The sequence below is a fragment of the Narcine bancroftii genome, chromosome 4 (genome assembly GCF_036971445.1).
Source record: "Narcine bancroftii isolate sNarBan1 chromosome 4, sNarBan1.hap1, whole genome shotgun sequence".
Classification (NCBI taxonomy): Eukaryota; Metazoa; Chordata; class Chondrichthyes; order Torpediniformes; family Narcinidae; genus Narcine; species Narcine bancroftii.
In genome coordinates, this window is record NC_091472.1 from 248,797,019 (window position 1) to 248,819,299 (window position 22,281).

At 39.6% G+C, this 22,281-nt stretch overlaps 1 protein-coding gene across 5 annotated transcripts in view; it reads right to left on the bottom strand.

The window, feature by feature from the left end:
- The window catches only part of myo1b (myosin IB), a 312,780-nt gene that overhangs the window by 50,758 nt on the left and 239,741 nt on the right, over positions 1-22,281 (bottom strand). For all 5 annotated transcript variants that reach the window (XM_069934623.1, XM_069934624.1, XM_069934622.1 and 2 more), the window contains exons 12-14: positions 16,463-16,549; positions 15,015-15,080; positions 6,511-6,615 (exon numbers count right to left, since the gene is read on the bottom strand). In XM_069934623.1, coding sequence (XP_069790724.1) covers positions 6,511-6,615; positions 15,015-15,080; positions 16,463-16,549 — 258 coding nt within the window. The remainder of the gene's footprint in view (positions 1-6,510; positions 6,616-15,014; positions 15,081-16,462; positions 16,550-22,281) is intronic.

Genomic DNA, 22,281 nt, shown 5'->3' on the forward strand with positions numbered 1-22,281 from the left:
CCATCAATTAATTCTAGCACATGATGGTTTTGCTTCTTTTTTTTTGCTAGGTCTCTGTGTGTGGTTACCTCATGCACTGTGAACAAATCGAAACTCTGGGAAACTCTCAGAGAGGGAGTGAACTAGGCATGTAGAATGCTTATCAAAGGGTCCGTTTTTAATATTTCTAACTTAAAATTTAATTGGCTCGTACTGTTCAAAAGGGAATTTTCTGTTTATTTTACATCTTTTCTTTCCATATCTTCATACCACCCAGTATAAGAGCTTTATATAGGGGCTTAGCTGGGGTGGATAGCCAGCAGCTTTTTTCCAGGGTGACAATCGCAAATACCACTGCTTAAGGTGAATTTAGGGAAGATGTCAGAAGTTTTTTTAAGCAGAGAGTGAGTGGTGAGCGCCTAGAATGCATCGCCAGTGGTGTGGGTGGGGGCTGGTACAACAGGAACATTTAAAAGACTCTTAAATAGACGCATGGTCGTGAGAAAAATAGAGGGTTATGGGTGTGCGGTAGAGAAGGATGTTGTGGAGTATGGTTACATTGGTCAGCACATGTGCTGAAGGGCCTGTATCATGATGTTATGTTCTATGTTCAGTAACAGCAGTCTCTGGCTTGGTGGTTGCACTCAAACTAGGTAAGTGTGCTCAGAAGGAAAATCCACTCTGTAATTCATTGCTAGATATTTTTGGTTCCTTATCTTTTTACATCACCTGTGACAGGAATGGAAAAATCAAAATCTCATATTCAAGTATAAAGCCTTGAGACTTTTGACAATTGCAACAATGAGCTAAACTGTAGAGTCTTCCAAAAAGCTTAACAAGTATGGAAAGATATGATCTACCTGTCAAGTTTTAGTAATTATCAGTATATTTAATGAGCACATCTGATTTTTGCTATCTTTAGTTTCTCAGGTTTCTTAAAAGTTTTCTCTTGCTTTCTTTTCTCTTTCACTGCATTTTGCCTCATCTTCGTGAAATGTTCCCCATTGCTGCCTGGCTCCTTCTGTTACCATTCTCTTCTAGATGACCATCAGCCATAACTCCAATCTGTGCAAAGCTCCCGCACTAACTTCTATAGGTATGTCCTCGTCCTTGTCATTGATCTATAACTCCCTGACACCAGGACCTCAATGCAAATTCATCTTGTCCTTTCAATCACTCCTTGCCCTTATTGTGTTTACCCTACAAGCTCCCCCAGCCTTACATTACATTCCTTAAAACTCTCCGTTCATCTCAGTGTATATCCCCACTATCTTTAGCTATATCTATTACCTGCAATCTCCTCATCAAATCTCATGAGCTCTCCATCATTTCCTGCTTTGAAAGCCTCTTCAAAGCTCATTTATTATAATTGTGCTATCAGTCCTTCTCTCCTTTCTTGGCTCAATGCCCACTTTCTGTTTGCCTTCTTTCAGTTGCCAAAGTAGATCTTTAGGTTAAAGATGTTGTTTAATGTGGTGTAGTTTTCTATTTAGTCATAGTTGTCGAGTTTGGAAACAGGGCTTTCAGACCAAACTATCCATACTGATCAAAAATGTCCACCCACACTATCCACTCGCCTGCATTTTGCCTATATATATCCCTCTAAACCTTCCTTATCCATGCATCTGCCCAAATGTTTGTTAAACTTTGGAAGAATACCTGCCTCCACCACCTCCTCTGGCAGCTTGTTCAATACACCCACTATCCTTTTCATAAAAAAGTTACCCCTCAGGTTCCTATTAAAACTCTTCCCCCTCAGCTTAAATCTATATCCTCTGGTTACCAATTCCCCTATTCTAGGTAAAGAATTCTGTATAATCACCCAATCTATTCGTTTCATGATTTTGTACACCTATGAAATCACCCCTCATACTCCTGTGCTTCAAGGAATAAAGCTCCAGCATGCTCCATGTCTCTCAAAAGCACAGGTCCTCGAGTGCTGGCAACATCCTCATAAATTTTCTTTGAAGCCTCTCCAGCTTAACAACATCTTTCCTGCAGCACGGTGACTAAAATTGAACACAATACCCCAAATAGGGCCTCACCAGTGTCTTTTACAATTGCAACGTGACCTCCCAACTTCTATACCAATACTCTGACTGATGAAGCCAATGCCTAAAGCCTTTTTGACAATCATATTTACCTGTGACAATGTTTACAAGGTATTATGCACCTATACTCCTAGGTTCCTTTGGTCTACAACATTCATCAGATCCCTTCCATTCACTGTGTAGGTTCTAACCACATTAGACCTCCCAAAATGCAACATCTCACATTTCTCTATATTAAATTCCATTCCTCTTGCTAACTGCCCAATTGATCAGGATTCTGCTGCCCTTCCAAAGACTTTAGTGTCATCTGCTAACTTGCAAATCATGGCAAGTGCAGTTTCATCCGAATCATTGATTTAGATGATAGACAACAATGGACCCAGCACCAAACTCTGTGACTCACCTGTGTGGCTTATGCTCCTGACATTCTTATTAAGCAGTGACTTGCAAACAGCAACATTTTTTGGTGAAGATTCACCAACACAACTACCTAGTCTGAGAATTTGTCTAACAATTTTTTTTGACCTTGAAAATTTCCATTCTGGTTCCTGTCAAATATTTGCTTTGATTACTTTTTATCCCTTAAATCAGGGGTGTCAAACTCAAATTCACGGAGGGCCAAAATTAAAAACTTGGACTAAGTCGAGGGCCGAACTAAATATTTATTGAAAATTTTCAACAACATCTGCATGTTTTCTCTTCTTTCAACATATGTAATGTTAAACTTTAGGATATAACTTTAGGAGGATAATGTTACAGGTCAGGAGTAGGTAGCTCAAGTTCACTCTTTGCTTGACCTGAGGGAAACCTATTTGGTCCCTGTGGAGATGTAGTCAGCATTCACAGGCTGTGTCCATTTTGGCCTGCATCAGGACTCAGCATTTCCTGCTCACTCCTCAGGCTCTAGGCCTCTATTCACCCTCGACCCACCATCCCTCTACCTGACCAGTCCTTTACCCAACCTCCACTCACCCCTCACTCCACTCGTTCTGCCTCTACCCACCCCATGCTATACACGCCCCTCTACTGCCTCTCCCCTCAACCTGTTCCTCCCTCTAGCCGTCTCTCACCCTCTAATCACCCCTCCCCTACTCGCCCTGCCCCTCCCCTTTTACCTCTTCCCTATCCACCCCTCCTTCTACTCATCCCTCCCTCTAACTGCCCCTCGCACCACCATAATTTCCCCTGCCCATTACTCCTCACCTACACCCTCTGCCCACCCCTGCTTACCCACCCACTCAGGCCCAGCGTGCTGCTGATCAGCCTTTGTGGACAGCCACCATCTCTCTCTTCACAAGCAGGGCCGAACCAGCCGTCCTTGGGGTCCGCGCGGGTGCAAGCGCTGAAGGCCGTGGCGACCGGGAGAAGTGCGCTCGCGCTGTGGAAGGGCCGTCCGGTGCCAGTCGCGCGGGGCTCGCGCTGCCTGGGGGGCGTGCGCAGCCTGCCATGCTCGTCGCGCCGACAGGCCTATCCGCCGCACCGCTCGACAGGTGGGAGAAGTGACTGGTTGTGCGGGGAGCCTTCCAACTGGCTTGCCGGCTGATGACATCGACAGACTTCTTGTGTTACAATTTCTCGTGTTACAATGGGGAAGGATGTGCAATGAAGGGGGAAGATGGTGGGGGGTGACATTACCAAAAAACAGCATCAGCTCTCGCTGCAGGGTGGGCCACCTCTAATACATTTTTGAAATGATCTTGCGGGCCAAATATAATTCGCAGGCCAGAGTTTGACATGTGTGCCTTAAATGATAAATGTTGACAGGTGTATTTATACGTTTCAGATTTTCATCCCAAACTATTAGAGTGTACAGAATTTGATTTATGAAATATATCAAAGTTCATTTCCCATAATGTACTTCAGTTCTTTTTTTGCAGAGTTTATAGATAACTGAAAATCAAATAATCTATTAAGTGCTGCACCCACTTCAAAACAAAAAGATCAAGATGATTTCATGAGCAAAAAGATTTCTGTCATGTTATTGTTTAGTATGGTGATGACAGTAGCTTTTTCCCCTGCTGACATACTTCTGAGGGAAATCCAGTTTCACTAACAATAGCGGAAATTGTTTAGGAATTAATTTTTAAAAATAGCAAGGGAAGAGAAGTGTAAATTATTAATCAGTTTATTTTATTGCTACTGTTACAAAAGTTGTATTTTAGAATCAGACACCTGAATCACCACTTGCCATTACAACAAATTCCTTGGGGTATTTGTCATTACAAAGTAGGCCATTGGTCCTTTGTCCAATCCAATTCATCCTATCAGGAAATGCATTCAAGGTCAAGCAACATCCATGCAACAGAGTATTTCTTCCCATTGCTCTTTTTGTCAATCCTCTGAATCTGCAAACCTCTGTTTATTCATAACCTTTTGCCCAGCAACAATTTCCCCCTACTTTCTTATCAAATTCCCTTCAGGATCTTGAACAGATCCGTGAAAACATCTATAACCTTTCTGTTCTAACAATAACAAGCCCAATTTTGTTTGACTTTCTCCATTAAAAAAAGTGCATTACCCCTTGTTTCATTCTGATGAATCTCTTCTGTACCCTCTGCAAGTCCCTGATATTCTTCCTAAAGGGTGGTTGCCAAACACAGTTTTCCAATCAAAGCTAAACAAATGTGACATCTACAACATTTATATATGAAGAAACCAATTTAATATCAGATTTAAATAATTAGACTTAAATGTTAGTTTCGCGCAGTTACTGGCTGACCTGCTAAGGATTTTCAGCATTTTCGTTTCCTTCCATAATAAAGCCATTAAATCTTAAATTGGCGTGATCTATACATGTACATTTCAGCCCAAAATACATGTTTCTGAAATAAGTTGCCATCCGCCTACTTCGTTTCTATGTTTCTGAGTTTTATATCAGAGAGAAATTTAAAATTATTCCCTGCTCATTCACGTTCAAGCCATCATAACCATTCTAATACTGGCTCCTAGAAATGCCATACGTTTCCAATTTGTGTCCTTTTTTAAAATTTTCCTCCATTTATTTCCACTCATTCTATTTCCATGTCTGTTATGGAACACCAACCTTGTCTTTAGCCACCATATTTGGCTGCATGCCCAACGGCTCCTTGATTTCCTACTTTATTTGTCTTTTTTTTACCAGAAGCATAAACTAGGTCATGAGATTTGGCCATCTGAGATTTCCAAATGTTAAATAAAACATATTTTGGAGGACACATTGAGCAGAGATTATATTCTTTCCTTTCTGAAAAGTGGAAAGGGGAAAAAGAGAGACTGAAAGATGGTGCATATATATATTAAGCTCTAGAACCCATAGAACAATGTACCATTGCAAAGAAAAAAAGCAATTTTAGAATCGACTTGTCTAAGGAAGGAACCATATTTAATTCTTAGGTGATATATAAGATGGACAGAAAAAGAGAAATAGAGAATGAAAGAGAGAGAAAGACTAAAAATGCACAGTAGCACTTTTCTGAGAAAAATCCACTTTTTTCCATCACTTCTTACTGCACTCGATCCTTTCACACAAGCATCAAAAATGCAGAGCAGTGTGAGGGGGCCAGAAGTTGGGAGCATCTTATTATTATTTAGAAGATCAAAGCTGTTAGCTAGAAGTTGGAATGGCAGAGAAATTACAAGTTGGAGTAAGCAAAGGGATGTCCCAACCCAAAAGTCATAATTTAATAAAATGGTCAGATTTCATATAGCATTATTGATGTACACCCGACGCACGATGACCCCAATAGCTGGTCACAATTAGAAATATTGTTATTTGTTTATCATAGATTTCTATAGGCACCCAATCAAACTTCAGAGAAAGTCAAACCATTATCTAATATAAACACAGGCCTCATATTCATGAACCAGGGATGTGAGGAATAGTTCAGAGAAGATCATTTCAATCAATAATTTCAGAATTGTAATAATTCATTGAAGAAAGTTGGTAACAGATGGTGAATATTATAAATAAGCTGAACTAGTGTAATGACAGAGCCAACACAGCCCAATGCATGTTAAGCAGCATTTAACAAATAGAAACAGACAACAACCACCCATCGGACCAGTTATCAGTGATGCCAGTTATTCCATGCATATTTTGCTGTTCATCCAGAAGCTGGGGAGAAGTTCAATTCTAGAGATTTGTGTTAAACAGGTACAAAGTTACTGGCAACAAACAATATTCACCTTCACACATTATCTTTCACTAAGCCAGTTTACAATAGGCTTCCAAAGACTATCTGGCTATTGATCTGCAATAGAGAACTGAAACTTTGACTAATTTTCTACTCATCTCAGTCCAGAGATTGCAAAACCAAACAATAGATTTGCATTTATATAGCACTTTTGAGACCTCATATTGTCTCAAAGCATTTACAGCAAATCAAATACTTTACAAAGCATCCAATCCTAGCTCCCAATTACTGCTTTAACTGAGACCACCAAACTTAGCACAGAATGAACCTTCCTCTGATATTGAACCAATAATTGTTAATGACATTACCTCCTTGATGTACTCCTCCTGTTCTTCCTTCAGAGTTAGTTCAATGAAGATTTGCTGCAATTTCTCATTGCAGTAGTTGATTATGAACTGCTCAAAGCTATTGTTCTGTAAGGGCAATTAAAAAGCTGTGCATGAGATTACAGTGGCATATTTACCAACATTTATTTACCAACAATCAACAATTAGCATGTAGCATTGACTGATTACATACACAAGCAACATAAATCCTGGAGACAATTTGCCATAACAATTCATTGAAGCTGTAGAGCCTAACAAATGAAGCAAACTGCAAATGCCATGAAGCAGATTTATATACATAGTGTAGCTCAAGTGAGCTTTTTATTGTAAAGCATCATTCAAGCTATTTTTAAGAATTAAATTATGAATTAAGTAAATTAAAATGCCACATGCAGCGAAGCTGCCACTGCAAACAGCTCATACTTACAGAGTTCTGTTGCAAATCAAAAAGAAAATTAAAAAAAGTATCAGAAATGTATAAATCCAAATTAATACTAAAAATAATAATGTAATTTGGAGAACAATTTATAAAATATATCTCTCATCATGGCAGTAAAGTGGCTGATTCTACCATTTTCCTAGCTGTTCCATCAAGAATTTATAGCATCCGATGAGGGTTCTGTGCGGTCGCATATCTTAAATTGTTGAATACATCCTTGATTACTGACATGTGAGCAGGATTTATGAACATTCACAGTGATGGCACAATAGCTGCCTTGTAAGAAGTGAAATTTAAAATTTTTAAATTAAATTTAGACATACAGCACAGTAAAAGACCATTTCGGCCCACAAACACATGCCGCCCAATTACACCCAATTGACCTGCGCCCCCGGTACATTTTGAACGGTGGGAGGAAACCACAACTGCAGGGAAAACCCACGCAGACATGGGGAAAACATACAAACTCCTTACAGACAGCGCGGGATTCAAACCCTGGTCTCAATCGCTGGCGCTGTAAAGGCATTGATCTAACCCAGTGGTTCCCAACCTTTTTCTTTCCACTCACACACCACTTTAAGTAATCCCAATGCTATTGGTGCTCTGTGATTAGTAAGGGATTGCTTAAGGTGGATGTGAGTGGGAAGGGAAGGTTGAGAATCACTGCTCTAGACCCAATTGTTACTGAAATATTTTGTTTGAGAAAAATTGTCATTGGCCCATTTCCTTTGGAGCTATGAAACCATGCACATAACAAGTCAATTAGGTACAATTAAAACAGTGGCTTTCAACCTTTTTCTTTCCACCCACATACCACCTTAAGCAATCCCTTACTAATCACAGAGCACCTATGGCACAGAGAATACTTCAAGTGGTATGTGAGTGGAAAGAAAAAGGTTGGGAACCACTGACCTAACCTATGCTCACCGTGCCACCTCACATTGATATCTTTCTCTGTTTCCCAAAGACATCTTGTTAGACTTACCCAACAGAATAGAACAGGTTTCAATGCATCCCTTTGTAAGTTACTTAACCATGTTTCACACAGGGATAGTTTTGGGGACAATGCTTTGTTGATAAGCCCTCCAGTTATAATTGCTCTAAGTGACTAAGTGGCCCAGCAATTCTTAGGTGGAAATTCTAATAATAACAGCAGCACATGGGCCCACGATAGGCAGCAGTGTAAATTATATATACCAATATAAGCAAGAAACAAAGATGGTGGGTAGGTGTTAAGGAAGGGCACATCTGACATGATTGGAAAGAAAATGCCAGGAATTTAGAGTCGGAGTGTCCTTGCAATAAACATTTAAACATTATTTCAGTGGTTTTATTTAGACCTAATCTCACAGCTGTGCCATTTCCCAATTGACACCATCCAATTCCTAAGACCACTCATCTTTATCTGAGCACTTGTGGGCCTTCTGTTATTACCCCAGCACCCTCTTCCAATCAGGATTCCAGTGCAGAAACATACGTTGGTCCCTGCTTGAAGAGAGAATAGACCATCAACATACACAGAGGTATGATCCCAAAGTAGAAGGTCAGTTCTAAGCAGAATTGATTTTCCAGTGGAAAGTCTAATATGATGTCCGTTCAAAAACAGAGTGTATCAGATATTAAAATTATCTCACTGTACCAATGAAGTTTGGGAATCATCTAAATTTGCAAGGAAATATAGTTCCCCAAAAACTAAAAGGCATGTTGAAAATTACATATTATGGGTTATCTTTTAAAATAGAAGTCTATCAATTGTTAGGTATAACATGCATAATTTTTAAAATAGCAAATCAATTTGACAATGCACCACCGTAGAAATTATTTCATTTCTGTTCAGCTTTGCATCAATTTATGGGGGTTAGAACTTTTCCATTTACTTTTCCTGTTGCAAATTTTTCAAACACAGAAGCATACATCATGAATTCTGGAGTACACTTGGTTCATGGGCCATGATGTTCCGCACACTAGAATCAGTGAATGAATAATGGTAGATCTACAAATCTGAAAACCAGAATTTGCCCTATATTTTAATTACATCTAACAGGAGAGAGTGAATGTTATACAAGCAGTTTCTGTTAGAAATTAAATCTCAATGCCCTTTTAGTGAATTTCCTCTTCTCACATCCCTGATTTGCTTTCAGAGTCCTTGCTACATTGTCAGCTTTCTGGTGTTGCTGGCCAGCTGTTGCAGGTGGGTTGGCCAACATCTGAATGAATCTGTCCATCTCACTAAAATGCATAACCTTTCTTTGTCTCAATTGAATAAAACATGCTTAATCTTTGAGAATCATTACAAAACAGTTAGTGACAAACAGTTTGAAGCTATTGATAAGACCCTCATTCCATATATTAATCTTTAAGCCCATTTGATCACGTCTTGCTTCATCTTCTCCCCTATTCTTTTCAGTGTTGAAGGTTCTGCACTATTGTCCTTTGCGCAGACTCTTCCAAAGTAAATTGTTTAAATAGACTGCTACGTGCAGAGTATTCCCCCTGTCATTCACCTGCCATCAACTCACAGCACTTCAGAGTTATAATTACAGCCACTTTTACTCAAATTGCAATCGGAAAGATTTAATCCGTATCTCCACTGATCTTTCCTGTTAATTTTGGAGCCCAGTTTTTTTCTTTTACATGATCTCCAGCAGCCGCCTATTCTCTCATCCAATCACCATCACCACATCTAAATCTCTGTTGAGATAACCAGACACGACAACAATAAAAGCATTCATTCTCTCACAATTGATTCACAGCTCAGCAGATTAATCAGAACAAAGAGAATTGCTTTGACTGACAAGGCAGTCAACAAACAACAGCACCCAGCAGCACCATTTGCCCAGTCATTTGTCCCATTCTATTTAGAGAATGCTGTCCAGCCAAACATGTAGAGTTTGCATTTAACATCCTCTCTTGTAAATTTACTGCCTGTCTCCTTTAATCATGAATAACCATATATTACCCTTCACACCTAGATCCCTTCTCTGCAAGAACAAGAAGTGGCTATTCAGTCCCACCCAACTATTGTTTATTTGTCAATTATTCATCTTTATTCCATCTATCCATCATGGTCCTGTATTTCTTTTATTAAGTTTCTATCACTGAAAACCAATGTAAACACCAACCGGTACCATGGAGAGCATTCTGGCAGTTGCATCACTGCCTGGTATGGAGGTGCCAACTCCCAGGACAAGAATAAAATCTAGAAGGGTTGTTAACTCAGCCTGCGACATCACAGGCACCAGACTTCACTCCATCAAGGACATCTACAAAGGCGGTGTCTTAAAAAAGCAGCCTCTATCCTCAAAGACCCCCAACCACCTAGGCCGTGCCCTCTCCCCTCTTCCATCGGGGAAAATATACAAGAGCCTAAAGACGAGCACTCAGTGGTACAAGGACAGCTTCTTCCCTGCTGCTATCAGATTCCTGAATGAACCAAAGGCTCTGCCTTACTTTTTGTTCACTATTATTGGTTTTTTTTTCTGGTAATGTGGTTATAATATATACATTTGCTCTATGATCCTGCTGCAGAACACTGCATTTCATGACTTGCTCATGACAATAAATCCTGATTCTCATTCACTTTCAGTGTGAAAATTGCCATTACCGAGCCCAATAGTTTTTAGAAGCCACTGAATTAGAGATTTCTAGAAACCTCTTGTAAAGTTATTTTATTATATTTTAACTCGCACTTCTGTCATTTTCAATTCCTTTTTGTGATGACCTTTGTCGATCATGTTAATCACCCGGCAGCAGAAACCCTGTGACTGTGCAACCAATGCAGATGGCACGTGACATAAAAGCTTGAAACCAGAATCCATAAATGACATGACATTGGCGAAAGTTTATGCAAAAGAGCTTTGAAGATCAATAAATATATTAATACACAGTACTTACAAAATGAGAAACTTACAAAATGAGATTTCATGAATAATATATACAAAAGCTGAGGAGTAATTTCTGCACTATATACTAAAACTAAACGTTAACATTCATTTTGAGACAAATATGTGTGGCAAGGTTAGCACAAGGTCATTACAGCACCAATGACCCAGGTTCAAATCTGGTGCTGTCTATAAGGAATTTATATGTTCTCCCTATGTCTGTGTTCCTCTGGGTGTTCTGGTTTCCTCCCACCTTTCAAAAAAAATGTACAAGGATTATACGCTAATTGGTGTATTTGGAGGGCATGGGTGAGTGGGCTGTACCGTGCTGTATGTATAAATATAAAATAAAATTTTAAAGAGAACAATGATATTTTAAAAAGAATATTGCTAACACTAAATTCAGAGGTATCAGCTACTTTTTTTCTTTGGTATACTGGGAATTTTCACAGACCTTTCATTCCAAATTCAAGACACAGTTTAAAGCCTCAATGTAAGTAGTACTTAACCACAAATGGTTAAAAAACTGATTGCAAAAAATCAACTCAGAAATTAGTGAGAAAATGTTGAAGGTGCCATTGGTGGAGCCTGATATTTCATCAAGGACAGGATGTTAATGCTGAAGTCTTGTCCTGTGTGCACATCAGATTCAGATTTATGGTCAGAGTACATACTGACATAACATGCAACCCTGAAATTCCTTTTCCCTGCGGGCACGCAGAATTACCATGAATTGGTAGTGCAAAAAATAAAAGGTGCACAGTGTAAAGCATGTAAACAAATAAAGAACTGTAAACAGATAGTGAATGTAAACAAACTGACTGTTCAATCCAGAGAGAACAAGAAGAAAATCAATAAAGTGCACAAGTAAGAGTCCTTAAATGAGGCCCTGATTGAGTTTGTTGTTGAGGAGTCTGATGGTGGAGGGGGAGCAACTGTTCCTGAACATGATAGTGTGACTCTTGTGGCATCTATAACCTCTTTCCTGATGGCAGCAGCAAGAATAGTGTGTGTGCTGGGTGTTGTGGGTCTTTGATGATTGCTGCTGCTCTCCAACGGCAGCGTTCCCTGTAGGTGTTCTCGATGGTGGGGAGGGTTTTTTCTGTGATGACCACATCAAAGACATCTCAATTTTATAAAATGCCTGCAGGGCTTGGAGCTCTTTTGCAAATACAATTGTTCAAAACCTCAACCAAAATAAGATCTGAAGCTTTCAAAGCACATGACTGAATGTGACGAGGTGCTTTTTTTCCGACATGTAAATTTACTGCATTCATCAAAAACATTGTTTGCATGAGATCAGACATTCCATTTCTTTTCTGTAATATTTCAGATCACTAAAAATAAACTCCTGATGATTAATGATTACGTATTAAATTAAAAGCATGAAGACACAGTCTTACACGTGGGTACAATTTTTTTTCAATTACAGCATTTAACGGCCACCTGTCAATCCTGTTCCTTTTTTAAAAAAAATCCCCAATGTGGTTAGCAATTAACCCTGCTCAGCCCACAGTGTCTCAGGATTTTCAAAGCCACGCTCTTTTCGAAGCTAATTTTAAACTTCATATATGGTAAACTGATCCCCATATCTTCAGCTATTTTTACATTGAGCAACAGCCATTTTGATGCTTTAGTCCACTTTGCTGGTCACATCTGAAAGTACACTTGCCAGAATTCATTAAGGTCAATGTTAAAAATAGTGCTTACTGGCTACCAGCCACAACTTATCACAGCAACAATATTTTATTTGTAGTCAACTGTGTCAAGATTTACAAATTAGAAACTAATGCTATCGACACAAGTTTTGATGAATATATGCAGGCTGTTTTTAAAAAGCAAAAAATTGTAAGGGATAGGTAAGCCTTCTAATTGGGCTGTACAATTGTCACTTGAAATTTTCTCCACAATGTATTTCCACATTAAAACACAAAATTAATTCCCTTAATTTAAAGAGGAAGGACAATTTGCTGTTTTATCCAATGGTTACACTGCCATCAAACAGAAACCACTGAAATGCATTGCCATGGGAACACAACTACAGCCTCATGCATGAATGTTATATGAGAAAATCATTATATAGTTAACAACATCAACCACCAACAGATAAAGCACTCGCATCTATTAGAGAATCATTAGTCAGTAAAACCATTAATTCCACACGGTCGCCACTTTGGTGATCCCAGATGAGCAGGTTTTCTGCACTGTTGCATGTCACTGCATTCGTATTCCAACACACTTCAAATTCAAATTTTTATTTTTATAGATGTCACAATAGAATCATAAATTCCCAATGAATCCAGTAGGTTTAAAGGGAAAGTAAGGAAAGGAAACCTGGTAAATTTCAAGGTAGTGTAGGAGACAGAGGCAGATAAATCTCAGAAGAGTACTCCAACAAAAACAGGTGAGTTGAAAAGGATGTGGGAACCAGGAACCCAGTGAGTGGAAAGCAGCATGGGAACCAGGCCTCTGGTGAAATGGAAGGAAGAGCTGGAACTAAGGGCCCCTGGCGGATCGAAGGGAGCGTGGTGTGGAAGAGAATGTGGGATCCAGGGTCCCAGAAAGCGGGAAAGGTGGGAGCCAGGGCCTCTGGTGGATGACCCTGGGGTCTTGATGTGGAAGGGTGTGTGGGATCCGGGGCTCCAATTAGCAGGAAGTGCAGAAACTAGGCACTCTTGTGTGTGGAAGGGACTGGTGCCCTGCTGTGGAAGGGAGTTAGGGATACGGGGCCACAATGAGCCGGAAGGGTGGGATCTAGGGCCTCGGTGAGTGAAAGGCAGTGCAGGAATCAGGTGCCTACTGAGTCAAAAGAAGTGTAGGAATCCATATCCAATGAGCCAGACATCAGCCCAGTTTTTTTTTGTTTTACCAGCTTATCAGACGTTATATTTAAATAGTTCCACCATATGAACATGAACATTGAGTGTACATGAGAAATGTGTTTCTCTATCTTGCAACAATGTCTATTTAACTAACTAATCAAAATGCAATATGTTTACCATGTATTTCTAAGTTGTCACCAATATTTGCAATTTGGGGCAACTCTATAACTGCTTACGACATTGATCAGTGATTTTCAGTCACTCCATGAATACACATTTTATGTTTTTAAAAACCTATAGGATCAACTATGATGCTGGCACTTTTAATTGAATTCAGGCCTCACTTCCATTTGCCAAGACCACCTCAGAACAGTTAAACCTGTTATACAGTAACATGAGAAAAACCTGCCTCACATGAAGACGTAAAATCTATTTGCTGAGGAAAATCTATTGCTCATTACAATATCATCAATCATTGTCAATACAATGCTTTGATACTTCAACCTCACACAGGAATTGGCCATTCCATGGCTCTATCAAATCTTCATGTCTTGGTTCGTTCTCCTCACCTAATAAAAATATACCCATGTCATATCGGAGTATTAGACAAGCGAGCGCTAAATTCGTATTTTCCCCTGAGATAAAATCCTTTGATGCATCACCACATGTACATGCTAAGTCTAAAACTGGAGTGCCATTTATGTTTCTCTTTATGTGCATCATCAAGCCCTTGAATCATCTGAAATACCAATTTAGTGTCTTATAATAAAAGAACATAAGGCTGGTCAATCAATCTCTACTCTCAATTTAGACCTTTTGACCCCAGTATCGCTCTGGTGAATCTGTGCTGACACTTCTTCCATCCATACAACTTCTTATTCTAATGCAGTTTTAAATATAGATATTCACTAATTTATAGGACATCATGAGTGATGATTCCTAAATCTATCACTCAATGGGGTGAGTGGTCATTGAAGGAGTATAAATCCATTGCTATTAATTGCTGAGCGAATGAGAGGCCAGAACTTTGCCCAATTGGTCAGTCTGTATGCTCACGATATGCTGGCCCATAAATCTAAGGTGAACCTAATGTAAACAGTCACAAAATGTAAGCCAAATAGCCTTCCCCTGTTCCTATTTTCTAACTCTGTTTCTTGATATTTTACAGAGGAAATTGATTAGCTGAAGTATGGCTTCTGAAATGAGTAACATACTGTGGCTCCCACAAAAAAATAGACATTGGATGCAGTTTCAGGTTCTATTTAAACCAATATTAAATGAAGCAGTGTCTGTAAATCCAAATCAAAGCTTCAAAATTATGATATAATTGATTTTCAAACTTACTTCAAAAATTTCAAAGCCATATATGTCTAGCACTCCCATCACCTTCTTTCTGACTTTGGTTTGTGCCTAATGGAAAGAAATGTAACAAATTAGGAAAATAAATTATTATTTTTACATTTTGTATACATTCCTAAAACAACCTGTTGTACATTCACATCAGAAAGTTTACCTTCCTTTCGGTCAAGCTCATATCAAACAATGGTTGGAAAGTATCTCCTTTCCATTTCTCACCATGTTTCTTGGAGCAGGAATGATTGAAACTGTCATGTTATAGACATTTAGAAGGGGGGATTATAAGGGACATCAGCTCATTTATTGTGAGATACCGACAACCCAGATCTTTCGTTTCAGTGTCTGTGGTAGAATTTGTTTGGGTTTCTGGAATTTAGTTCCATGTGATTAACACTCTTGAGTAAGTTACATACTAGAGAATAGGTAATCTGTCAGAGAAGCACATATCCCAAACATTTCATATAAATCAATGTCAGTAACAAAAATGGCAGCACTGCTGCTGGTGTAGACCGAGGGAAACCGGAGAATGGAGATACAGCATTGCTCCAAAGAGTTCAACCACTCAGTGCTAATGCCGACAGCTCCATACAAGCTTTAAATAGCTTGTTATAGGAGCCAGCAGTGTTTTATTTTAAAATCCTGCAACCGTAGGAGGTGGAGCTGCCGATGTTGACAGAGGCCTTGAAGGTTGGCAGGCTCTAGATGAGCAATGGAAGTGTGGGGCACCAGAAATAGGAAGAACACTCCCCCATTGAGAAGGAGAAGCAGAGAAGACAACCCTACAGGATAGTGACCACAGTGGCAGACAAGCAAGGGGCTCAGGTGCCAACTTGCAGTCGCAGGACTCACTCAGGCTATGGGCTGCGGGAGACTGGGTCATTGGAACCAGGCATTGGAGCCAGATATCAAGAGGGCATTGACGGCAAGAAGGGGTCCTGAAGGACCTCAGGAACTGAAAACTTCCTGATCGTATTGGAGGTTTGGATCTGGAGCTCGGGTGCTGAAGGACTAAACAGGGGTCTGTGTGGCCGCAGAGGCCACGGACACTCAGCAGCGCTGAAGAGACTCTCTTGCTTCTCTTTCACTGTAAGGGCTGCCAGCAACACTAATGGTGTCTCTTTGCCTGCCTTACAGTAGGCAGAAGGCATATTCTGTGCTATTACATAACAATAAAAGGAATCTTGTATCTTGATGCCATTCTTGCAGTAGCCCAGCACTCTGCTTATTATGAAAAGTTTGCAGGTGATATAACTGAGCCTTTCAACCAAAGCACAGATTTTTGAACCATTCCAGTTGTACTGAGTGGAAGTTACCCTGAGAAAGTATGACTTTTAGATTCAGCTTTCTTTCGAAGGAAATTTAAACAATATCAGCAATTCAGGCTGTTTACATTCATGTATACCAATTCTTCAACACAAAGGAGCACTAGTCAATACCTTAATGCTCTCGTTGATTCTGTTCACAAGCCAAGTGAACAATCGGTTATATAGATTTTTGGCCAATGCATCGCGTGCATAATAAGCCTGGAAAAGTGGAGAAAAAAACATGGTTGGAAAGGTAGAATTTTATAAAATAAGAACATGAAACAAAAGGAGCAGGAGGCCCTTCACACTCTATAGTTTGGCCAAACATCCTGGATGATTTTAGCTGTTGTGCTGCAGGCCTCAACCCCTCCTCACTGTTAGTTTCTCATACCAATAATTTTTGAAAATGTGTATGCTCCCTCTTTAAATACCCCCAATGATCTAGACTCTACGCCCGTCCAGAGGAGGTAATTCCAGTTTCACCATTCCCTGTGAGAAATTCCTGCGCACCTCAGTTTTAAATGACAACCCCTGCCCGTACCTCCAATCCTAAACTTGCTCCTCTGCTCCTCACATTTGAGATTTTCCCACTATTGGAAACATCTTGACGTCTATCCTCTCATACTCCCTCTGGACTTCATATTTTTCAACACAATCTCACTTCAATTCTCCTAAAAAATATAGCTCTAATTTATTAGCTGCTCATAATAAGGTAAACCATTTCATGCCAGGATATTTCAGAAATGACTGTTAAGGACAGTCATCATATAATATCATTGACACATCTTCTAGTCTAAATATTTTAGAAATAAAATTAATTTTATTTTTGTAAATATAATTTACAAAGAGTTCAAATTTACTAATTTGACAATTAGTATAGTTTTTAGTTTTTTTTTATTTCCAATGTAACAGCATTTTACAATGTAAAAATGTCACCATTTTTATTATTAATGTGATTTATTAATATTTTATTATCATGTACCTGTGTAATATTTACTTGACAAAATTAATAAAAACATTGAAAAAGAAGAAATAAATTTAATTGAGAAATCGTGAACAAACAAGTGCTAAATCCAGTTCATTCCTCATCCCTGCACTGCGGAAATAAATCTAAGAACAGCAAAAAAGTGGAAGAGAGAACGCCTCTTCTATTAAACACATTATTTCAATTATCCCATGATCTCTCACAATGCAAACGAGATCATTTCATTTATTTAATCAAATAACTTAACGAAATAAGCTCTTTAAAATAAGTTTTGAAGAAACAGTGAAGATTTTGGCTCATTGCAGTCGCAGGTACAGGAAATAGACCAAAGGATAAAGGTTGGATATAGTATGAAAATAAGGAGGACCTCATGTTCTACTTTGGGTGGCATCAAACAAAGCAGCAGCTGGAAGAGAGGCTTTGGAAAGATACACCATTGTGTGGTGCATGTGAGGAGAGAAAAGCAGAATATTCCCTTTGCTGCTTGCATCAGATTAGGCTTAATGAAGAGAATGCGTGAATAATAAGAAACACCATGGGGTTTGGTGTGAAATCCTACATGCAAGAGACACCTACTGACATCTACCCATCAAAAGCAAATGAATCTTCAATTTGCATTTGAACAGGAATTTGGGAGGTGGTGCGTGGATGTAGAGAAAAAGGTGCCTTTGACCTTCTATAAATTGAACGGTCATTTAGTGAAAAATGAAATATAATTGAATACATTAAAATTTTTTGGCCATGATCAGAACAACTTTGTAAAGAAAACTGTTAGACTTCACAGTCTAACATTGTCCAAAACAATCTTTATAACAGTGAAATTGTGAAACATTGCATTGGCGGACTTTCTTGATTAACTGCATCTGCAATGACTTGTATTTGTAAAGCATTTCAATACAATGATCCGCCTCAAGGTGTTTCATTAGAGAACAATAACATACAAAATTTAATAATTTTTTAAAAAAAAAACAGCAGATGCTGATAAATTGAAATAAAGATGGATAATGCTGGAAAATATCATCTGGTCAGACAACAGCAGTGCAAGAACTGTTAATAACTTGGGAACTAGGAATGACAAGAGAATAATGGGAATTGGCTTAAGAACACAGAAGAGGGTTTTGTGGCCAAGAGAAGCCTCTTGGAGATGCCTGAGAAACTAGAGAAAAATGCAGACCTGTGGTGAAATAGACTGTGTGATCAGGTGAGTTAGGAGAAGGAAGGCACTGAACAGAAGTTGATTTAAGTGTGTTTACCCTTAGTGATGGTCACTTATTCCACCAAAATGTGAAATAGGTTTGAAAGATTGAGAAGAAGTATCTCCTCTTTCATGAGAATTTGTTCCAGAAGTATCCTTGAATCAGGCAACTAAAGGTAACAACAAATGTGTCTGCCTATAATGCTATACTTTGGTAGTTTGCTTTTATTGAAAATTCTAGTTTTGAATTGGAAAATCACCTCCAATAGTTCTGTTCATGTTCAAGGGTGCATTTGCTGAACTGCACCTCCAAAAGTCAAATTATGGGCTGCGGGAGATATTGGTTCCTTGTATGAGACTACCAGGAACCTCCAATGTCAACAAAATACTACTGCATTAATGGAAAACACTCAAATCAGAACAACATTTTGAGAAGGGGCATTTACACATTGACTGGCAATTCCAAAATCTGCCTCATCCTTAATTCAACCAAATCCACAGGGAAGGGTTTGCAATATTTTTTGCCTAACCCCAGGGATCAACTCATGGATGTAAGAGAAATAGAGGGTGTGAGGTAGAGAAAATTAGATTGATGTGGAATAAGTTTACATAGGTCAGCACATTCTGGGCTGAAGGGCCTGCGTGGTGCTATAATGTTCCATGTTCGAATTCAAATAAAATAAAATCAAACATGTAATTAATTTTTTAACAAGTTCCCTTTTCTGCTGAGATAGCTTGATGGTTCTTGCAAGTAGCAGTCACTAAACACTATAAAAATATTGAAACATTCCTCCCTATTATCTCTCCTGCCTACTTTGAAAAGCATCTACTTTAAATTATGTCGCTTCCGATTCTCTCCACTCAGTCTTCATCGCAGAATAGATCATCAGCCACTTCCTTGTTTCCCCACTGCATACATGGATCACTGCACCTCTTTCCAGCCTTACTGAATGCTCTGTCTGCCTTTGGCAAATCATTATTGAATACACCAAAGCCTAAATCTGCATCCCCACAGTCTCTCAAATTCACATGGTCCCTTGGATCCAAGAAAGTTCGTTATTCTCTCCAACTTTTGGATGTGGATTACACCTTCCATCGAAGGAGTCACTCTTGAATGTATCTAAAGACAACTTACTCAGGTATCCACTAGCAGACGTGACCTAACAGGCATCAAATCCAGTTCACGTCTCACCCTGTACTGCGGAAATAAATCCACTTCAGCTTAAGTAATATTTCCATTTTAAAGTGTGGGCTTTTCAAGTTTCTTTCTACCCCAGTAATTTTCTCCTAGGTTATAACCAACACCCATTCCACCAAACATCGACCAATGAAACATAAATATTCTATCATTCTGACCTCATTCCACCACATTTAAGCAGCCAAGACGCCAATGTCAAGAATTTGCCAATTCCACCCACTTCGCTTCAAACCTCACCATTCTAATTCTCTCTCCTTTAAAATATTCCTTTGCACTAATCTCTTTGACCAAGTATGTTAAACTCTCCCAGTGACTCTGCATCAATCCTTGTTTGAAGATATTTTGTTACATTTTGCTATAATAAAAGCAAGTCAAATCATGTTTCTTTGTCATTCATATCATAACCATTGCAGTGTACAATGAAAGCAAGATAGCATTTCTCCAGACCGAGGAGCTGGTTATTTATATTGATAAATTACATCAGAAACGTTTTCATAAATAAAATATCACTTATTCATATCATGTTACATATGCTAGTCCTGCATCTCCGGAGTTCAGAAGCCTCCCAACTTGGGGGAAAATTCTTTCACAATGTGATCGTGAGGGCCCGAACGCTTTGGTACCTCTTCCCAGATGGTAGGAGGGAGAATAGATTGCGGGAGAGGTATGTGGAGTCCTTCACGATGTTTATGGCTTTCTGCAAACAACGGCCATTATAAATGTCTATTATGGCAAAGAAAGAGACCCCAATAATCACATCAGCAGTCTTTACTAGCTGCTCCAAGAACTTGCGTTCTGAGATGGTGCAGTTCCCGAACCAGGCGGGGATGCATTTACATTGGGCAATGCATCCCCCGTTGAATGTAGTGAGGGTGGAGGACGGAAATTGGACTTTCCTCAACCTCAGCAGGAAGTATTGTTAGGTCTTCTTGGCAATGGATCTGATGTTGGGGGACAAGGAGAGATCCTCCGCCAGGTGCACGCCAAAGAAACTGGTGCTCTTGACTATCTCGATGGAGCCGTCGATGATCTCCTTTGTTTTGTTGAAGCATTGTGCCAAGTCATATTGGTACATAAACATCTTTAGACTACCCTCTTCAACTATCTTCACTGCTCTGCTAGAACAGCAGAGAACAAAAATAACACTAGCTTCCTTTCTGACGTATTATCCTTTCCTTTGACCTTTCCGTCCCCAACGTCATGTATGGGATATCCTCATGACTAAAACTGAGACCATTCTTTGTAGCCTTTGACTGGGCCAGGCTCCTAATTCCCAAGTCTCAGGAGAAAATATCACTCCCTGACGTCTCATCTTGGAAACCAGCCAAGCTCATTTTGTCCACACAATCACCTCCTGCATCCTTCCCTCCATTCACAATGACTTCCCAATCAGCTGACTTCATTTCCTTGGTTTTTAACCTGCTAACATTACTTCTCAAATGCAGGCCTTATTTTCATAAACACTCTTCTCAAAAATAAATTGATGACTTGATACTGCTATAGGATTGCCCCTGATAGGACTTGATAGGATTGGCCTATCCCCTTTCTCATTTTTTAACTTTCTGTCCAAATCTAGATTTTCAGGGTTTTCATCTCCCCAGTCAGAATTCTGCTCCTGTTAGAGCAATAAAGTGGCCCCGAATGGTTACAAATTAAATTTCCCTCGACATTCATGCAATCTTTGACGACATCAGTCCCTTTTGCTTCTAAGCTCCTACTCCATTGTCCAACACATTGTAACGAGAGCAACACCAACTATAGTACCAGAAACTTCTCCAATTTTCAAGCATCTATCCTTACACCCTTCTTCCTTCTATACGTGCTGGCCCTTGGCAAGATCAGTCGAAGACTCTGCCCAAGAAGAGTGTGGTAACCTGCTTAAATGACTATCAACCTGTGGCACTCACATCCATAGTGATGAAGTGTTTGAGAAGCTGGTATTGATGCTTATCAGCTCCTGCTATGCAGCAACATGGATCCTTTCCAATTCGCCTAACACCGCAACAGGTCTGCTGGAGATGCCATTTCATTGGCTCTACACAAAACCCTGGGACAACTGGACAGCAAAGATGCATACATCGAGATGCTCCACACTGACTACATTTCAGCATTTAAAACCAACATCCCCTCAAAACTAATCAACAAACTCCATGACCTGGGTCTCAATTCCCTACTGTGCAATTGGATCCTGGATTTCCTCACCTCCAGACCCCAATCAATGTGGATTGGCAAGAACATCTTCTCCACAATCTCCATCAGCAAGGGAGCTCTACAGGATTGCATACTTATCCCCCTGCCCCACTCACATTACACCTATGACTGGGTGGCACATGATGACAGCGGCAAATACAAATTTGCTTACGATCCCACCATAGTAGGTTATATAAAGAGGGATGATGAGTCAGCATATAGGAGGAAGACTGAAAACTTGGCTGAATGGTGCACCCCACTCTGTAACTGGATTATTGACTCTCATGGAAATTCCACAGTCAGCACAAATTGGAAACATCACCTCTTCACTCACTATCAACACAGGAACAGCTCAAGAATCCATGCTTAGCCCACTGCTCTAC